General features: G+C 44.1%; 1 protein-coding gene across 1 annotated transcript in view; it reads left to right on the forward strand.

Moving 5' to 3' along the window:
* LOC144141235 (dipeptidyl peptidase 1-like) overlaps positions 1-5,441 on the forward strand; it is a 44,882-nt gene extending 39,441 nt beyond the window's left edge. Inside the window, exon 8 of the mRNA XM_077672794.1 lies at positions 4,907-5,441. Coding sequence (XP_077528920.1) covers positions 4,907-5,243 — 337 coding nt within the window. The 3' untranslated portion in view covers positions 5,244-5,441. The remainder of the gene's footprint in view (positions 1-4,906) is intronic.
* Positions 5,442-7,290: the final 1,849 nt, after the last annotated feature.

Below are 7,290 nucleotides of genomic sequence, written 5' to 3' on the forward strand. Positions count from 1 at the left end.
TAGCTTTTCATACTACTGCATTTTTTACCATGAGGGCAATAACAAATAATACCGTTTGGATGATCCTAAACTTCCTCGTATCTTAAAGCAAGGCTTGTTTGGTCTCACTTAGGGCGGTGTCATAACCAAAAGTCCCTGCAAAAACGAATAAAAAGTTGATGATGGCACACGAAAAACAAACACTTCCCATTGTTGGAATCGAACCTGGCTGCTTCGCGTTATGTTGCCGACTTAAATCTAACAGCGCCACTCTAACACCGTCGAAGCAGTTTGGATTTACTACACCTTGATCGCATTCTCTTTTTTAACAAAGTTCAAATTCAGTCCCTGAAATGGCAACGATGGTCAAACAGTGACAATGGGTAGGGAAAGGGGTGCTCAGTTTCCCATGAGAGACTCGTTAGCAGTCACATGAGCTTGAGATTACTCTCGCAGAAAATGGGAGCTTTGACTATTGATTCTTGAAGTTTTACTCTAAGGGAGTTTGTGCTCTTATCGTTGACGCTTTAACTTTGATTATGATGGCGTTGACTTTGGCGCTCCCCTATTTGAACTTCGCGTGCAAAAACGTTATGCATCATACCCTTAGGCGGAGGGGATTTCAAATATTATTTTAAACTTTTCACCATCATCCGCCCATTTATATTTACAGCGGAACAAAGGCGTCTCTTCGTGACCTCAAACCATGTCTATCTTAACCACCTGCGTCCAGTATCTTCCTGTGAATGTTCATGTTTAGTCACCCCATTGATGTAACGGCATTCCCACCTTTGACTACATTTGGCTTCCGGTATCCACTTCATTGCCATAGTGGTCCACAGGTTGTCATTCCATCTCACTACTTGCACGCCCAAGTTCAATCTCTTTTCTCTTTTTTGAGAAATGATGGCCTCTATTCTAGTTTGTTTACTAATCCAGGAAGATCGTTTCGTGTCCCTGAGCACCACCCCTATCATAATTTATTTGTGTCCCCTTTATTCGTCGTAATTTTTCATGGTGTTGAGCAAGGCGCCAACTTTCCGCCCGTATGTCATCTGCAACATGCAGTGGTTGTATTATATTTTTTTCACTCACAGAGGTAGCTTCCTCTTTATTCTTTTGTTGTGCTTGCCGAGTACCCCTCCGCCAATCATAATTTCAGCCGTATTCTTCGTGGTTTTCATGAGCACTGACGAGCTGTTCAAAGTAGTTATACTCTTTTATTTGCTCTAGCCATAAATTACCCCAATGAAAAGGGCAACTTCAGCCCACCTGTTAGTGTATATTCCCAAAGCCAACCTTCCGGGCGGTAGTTCTTAGGCACTTTTCCTGGGAGTTCTGGGGACTCACACCGCAAGACAAAATTGTCCGCAAATTGAAAATAGCCCAAGTATTTCACATTTACCCACACTCTTTCGCTTTCTCAGTCAAGCCATATAAATATTCTCCCCAGGCATACTGTGAACAAATTTGGCAAATTGGAATCGCCCTTTCCTCAAGGGCAAATTTTTGCTTTTCTATTGAGGGATTATCACACCCATAAAATGTAATATATGCCATTTTCGATTCTTATTTTGGTTTTCTGTATTTCGTGGTATTTTAGGGATTCAAGCACTGCTCCATTCCCATAAAGCGGCTTTTTATAGAATGGAGATTTTCATTTTACTTGAATAGAAACATTGATGTAATCTATTTTAGAGTATTTTTTATAAAACTCTGTTTGTTCCCGGTACTGTCACAGATCTAGGCGGCCGCATATGCGGTTACCTACTGGTTTGGCAAAAAGGTTGTCTAAAACCTCTGAGCCTGTAACTGTTAAGGTATTTCGATTTTCCCTCCTTAGAAATAGCCATTACGCTGACATTATTTCAGGCTATGAGCACAGGTTAAGCTCATATGGATTTGGAAGATGTTTTAGCAAGCGTTTCTAGTGCATCACCTGCCTTGTTTGAAATTTTCACCTTTATGCCTTTCAGCATCAAATAAAGGTTTGCTGCAAAATAAAGATGAACGTAAAAAAAGCTGCAAACTAGCCAAAAATAGAAAACCCAGCATTGAGTCTGAACCAGGGTGCAGGAGTTTAAAAACACCCTTCATAACTCATTCGCACATTTAGTCTGGACGAAACTAACAAAGTCGCAGCCTTTTGAACGGCAACTTAGCAACGGTATTCAAAGAGTCAGCTGCAACTTCAGAAGAAGCCGCCTGCAATAAAAAAACTGGGAACAAACACAGTCAACCGAGGAACCTAGTTGAAAGCTCAAAAACATTGGCCTATCAAGCACAGCGGACTACACTGATTCTGCAGAACTGTCTAAATTTATTAAACAAATCTAAAACAAACGACATCGGTGCGTACCACATAGCAGTGCTTGACAAAACGCATGAGGGGTTAAGGAAGCCCAAATGCACCTATGAAGAAGGTAGCTATTGGCAAAGACAATGTACGCACTCAGAAATGAACAAAATAACATTATTCAAAACATGAACGAAACAGTAAAAGCTGCGAAATGGTTTTAAGGCAAGCTTTAGTACAGCGAAGGCATTTAAAAAAACTTGCCTACAAACCAATGTGGCGATGTCCCACTAATACCTAAAGACGATGAAGGAAACTCACTGAAGGGGATGAAAAGAGGAAAATAGTTGGTGAGGAAGCATATTTCTGCACCTTCGCTTTTTGGTTGTTTCTTTTTTTGTAATACCTTACGCATACCATATTACTGAACTTCAAGAGTTTAGTTAAATACGTTAATAGGAAGTCAATTAGGTAGCAGGAAAAAATGGGATCATCCTATAATAAAGGTTGTTTTACACGTCAGCATGAGTTAACGGGGCTTCTGCTCTTGTATGTTGTAAGACTTAGCGCGAGCATTAGAAATGTGCTATTTGACAAAAGGACAGAATTATACGCAAATAATGCAAGTACATCTACATGATGGCAGGTGCTATTTTTTTATTTCAAAATTGGCTTCCCAACTCGCAAGTTACCTCGGTAATCTGCTTCTGTATTTTTGTATTTCTGCCGATTTTGTTCTGTATTTTTTGTATTAACGTTCTGTATTTTTTCGCAAATTTGAACACGTTCTGTATTTGTTTGCAATTTTGAAGGCCATCGACAACTGAAGGGATGTAAATTGCACAGTCGTTTTGGCATGGTTTTGAGTGTAGGTAAAAAACGTATCAACAAGTTCAATGAGTTATAATTACCCTACGGTTTCAAAAAAAATTACACCATCTTCCCGTGGGAAACCCTGAAGAGGATGCAAAGCATCATGGGGGTTCCGTGTGGTTTCATTGTGTTGCCGTTATGTTGAGTGATCTGGTGCTTAGTAGCACCAGAGGGAATTCCGCGTCCGGGTCCACACCGGTGGCAAAAGCACGCAAGTACTGTTGTGCTACGGGGACTAGGGGGTGGTTGTCGAGGCGCCGAAACTCGTCCATCATGTTCTTGTCGATGTTGTCCTCTCTGTGGTAGAATCGGTAGTCTCCGTCAGAGGGGGAGAGTTAAGGGTTGTTGATGTTGGTGCACCGGCTGAGAGCAACGTACACGCCCTCCTCTTCGCAGCTTTGTCTTCTTCTTCTTTTTCTTCTTCTTCTTCTTCTTCGGTGGTTCTCCTATGGGAAGATGATGACGGTGGTTGACCGCGAAGCTATCTCGTAATGGATTCTTTGGTTGGCCAATACCTAGAGGTATCCTGGCACAATCATCATAGGAGGCGCTGCGGACGGGGCGAGAGCGACGTACAAGCCCTCCTCTTCGCAGCTTTGTCTTCTCCTTCCTCTTCTTGAGCGGTTTTCCAACGGGAAGATGACGATTGTGGTTGCACGCGAAGCTATCTCGTGATGGATTCTTTGGTTGGCCAATCCCTACGGGCATCCTGCCACAGTCATCATCAGAGGAGCTGCGGATGGGGCACGAATCCGAGACATCCCCCCGAGCAAGAGATGCTTCGCGTCTAAAATAATCATTTTCCGCAGTCAGGAATAAAGTTTGTCTTGTGTGCAATCACGTATATTCTGTGGCTATGACCGGAAACAAAAGTCTGCCACATGGACTTCGGATAAGCAGCGGTACTTTTGTAAATCTTGTGCGACATTTTGGGGACGGGTTAAGCAGGGTATGGAAACGCCGCACCCCACGCGAGAAATACTGGTGGCAGTTAGGTCTAAATAAATTTTGAAGCCTAACTTCTATCGATAATTTCTAACCCTTCGTTTATTGCAGCACTGTATTGCCTTCCCTTTACCGCTGTCTGTTTTTTCTTTTATGCGAATTATTTCGATACGCGTGGCTTACTCGCGTTGCTTTGCGTTGAAGGGTCACGCGGCACGCACTGTACTAGAATTGTTACGCTTCCAATTCATACTTTTGTGCACCTAATGAATAGGGCGCTTTAGCAAGCTCAAAGCTCCGAATTCCTAGCCAAACCCAAAGTGGCTATGCGCCGGAAAGAAGAAACAATAACAACTAAAACAACTTTTCTTTTACCGATTAAAAATGCCGAGACATAAAAGTGATAACACATCTGGCTACACATTGCTGCTCCCGTAAAGACCAGAGTTATATAATCTTCAGGTTACACGTGTTTTTTATATATTTCCTTTTTGTGGCGGTGGAAGTTCTTATCAGCGGACAACAGGGACGGTTTTTTGCATGATAAGTGGCATAAGCCTTTTGCAGAAAAATAAATTAAAATGACGTTTTAAGTTGCGAGGGCACAGCTTAAAAAATAAATGTAACAAATATTACTACAGGGATCATAGCATGAAAAAAATCAGGTCTAAAATGCTTCAAGTTGTTCTTTTTGCTACATTCAAAATTTATCAATTAATCGCAAACGAGTGACGAAAGGCTGAATACTTATTTAATGTATAGTATTACTGTACAAAGGAATGTAATATGTGTGCTCATTGACTTCCCCCTCAGATCGAACGAAGAAGTGATGAAGCTCGCACTCGTTCACGGAGGCCCCGTTGCTGTCGGCTTAGAAGTGTACCCGGACTTCCAATCGTACCATGGTGGCGTTTACCAGCACACCATGGTGCACCGCCAGCTTGGTGCCCCCTTCAACCCCTTCGAGCTCACCAACCATGCCGTGCTCGTGGTGGGCTACGGCAAGGATGCCCGCAGCGGTCTGCCCTACTGGACCGTGAAAAACTCCTGGGGTGAAGGCTGGGGAGAGGACGGTTTCTTCCGCATCCTGCGAGGCGCCGACGAGTGCGGCATTGAGAGTGTGGCCGTTGAGGCAGACCCCATACCCTAGGCAGCAGACAATCCTGGGTACATAGGTTTCCAATGCAGGAATTTTTCTTATAGGGAAGATTGCCTAAGAACACGAAAATAAAATAAGACATACCTGTTACAAAGCCATAAAGGACTACCCCGGCAGCTTTATTTCTGCAGATAGATATTTGAAAATTTGAATAAAATACATGTTACAAAGAAAGATACTGAAAACGTAGTTGTGGTAGCTTGTAATTCCTATATATGCTCCGACAGAGAGAGGCTTTGGGGAAGAATAAATCACGACGATGATTATTCATTCGGTGCCAGTCATTCCTGGCGAATCGTACTAGACCAATCAGCAAACTTTTTTTCGGGGGGTGGGGGTGGGGCAATAGTTGAAACTACCCTTCTCTAGCGCACGCGTATTATTCTCACCACTTTTGAGAGCAGAACAGAATGACCAGATTCTCTGATCTCAGCTTTGGGTCAAAGAAATGTTGGCAGGCGTTTGTCGACGGAGCAGCGCCAGTGCACAGCGCGCATACCAATAAACGCGTGAACTTTTATTATCGCCCCTTCTCCTCAAAGGTAACTTCCTGTTTCGCGAACTTGCGCTTTTGGTACCACAAATAAAAGCGCCGCTTTTCGTCGCCACAGTGCTGCACCCATAGTGATGGCGGGAACAACGATTGCGCTCAGACAATACTCTGCGGTTCATACGTTCATGCGCACCGGAATTGTATTACATCGTCTACTGCGCGTGAACCCTTTTATGAGTTGTTTTGGGGCTGTACGGGGTGGTCTGCGGATGGTCCCTGTGGTGGTGGAGTTCGAGATGGTGCAGGTACTACGCTGTCGGTGTGCACGCTTGGCGGTTTTATGCAGTCCATGAAAACCACGTTGTAACGGCCACACCAGTATATCGTAATGTGCTTGTCTCCATGTTTCAGCACCTTGAAATGCCCACCGTACGGGGACCGGAGTGGACGGTGTAGTGCGTCGTGTCACACAAACACATGAGTGCAAGAGGAGAGTTCATGGTGTACGTGGTCTGGCTGTGCTGCTGGTGGACGTGAAGGAAGAGCGCGTTGCTTGATCATTATGTCCTGCAGTCGCACGGCGTAGTCCGTGTTCGCGTACACGTTTTCCTCCTGACGGTCAGTGATAAGCTCCCCTGGCCGCGAAGTATAGTTCCGTACACCAGTTCAGCCGCGCAGCATCCATTATCTTCATTCAGAGCCGTCCTAACTCCCTGAAGAACGAAAGGTAGTGCCTCTACCTAACTGTGACTCGCAGTTGCCATCAGGCTTCTCTTGGAACCTTTCCAGGTAGAACCGTTACACCATACCATTGCTGATTGAATGGTAGGCCGTTGTTTCGATTCGGGAAGTATCCAATAGCCGTATGACGCTCTTGAACGGGGCATACTGAACTTGCGTTTTGCGATTTGTAATAAGGGTTGCTGGCAATGATAAGAGGTAGACCATTATTTATAGAAATTTATTTATAGTACTGGTATACAAGTGCCCGGTTACAGAAGACACGGTAGAAGAGAGGCCACCCAAGCAAGGGACCGGACTACATCCGTGTCTCTGCAGCGTCTTCTTCATCTTCCCCGCTTGATGATGATACCCCCCACGGCGCATCTAGTGTAATCCAATAGCGAGCGCATGAGTGTCTGGTAACAATATATTCTTTGACCTTCAGGCACAATGCTTGCTAATGCATTCATTGCGTTTCTCCCAAAAGCTACCCCAACATTATAATTACTTTCCATGGCTTTGAGGCAAGGACAATAGGCAGCCATACGTTTCTTGGGCCCTGCTTTCAAGATTGGTGAGATGAAATTACTGCAGCGAAATTTTTAATATATATTATTAACATGTTTGCTTTGCTACCACAATTTTACAATATTGTGTTATACAGAAATACGTAGCATGACATCGAATTTATGCATCTTCTTACTTGGTCGAGCCCTGATATTTGTGGCAAGAGAGAGAGAGAGAGAACAACTTTATTTTGTGCCCGGTGGGAAAAGGAAGAGGTTGGAGATCCTCCTCGGTCCTCTTCCCCCTTTTAGGCGG

This window comes from Haemaphysalis longicornis, unplaced genomic scaffold (assembly GCF_048455015.1).
Source record: "Haemaphysalis longicornis isolate Haplotype H1 unplaced genomic scaffold, Haemaphysalis longicornis Haplotype H1 scaffold_6, whole genome shotgun sequence".
NCBI lineage: Eukaryota > Metazoa > Arthropoda > Arachnida > Ixodida > Ixodidae > Haemaphysalis > Haemaphysalis longicornis.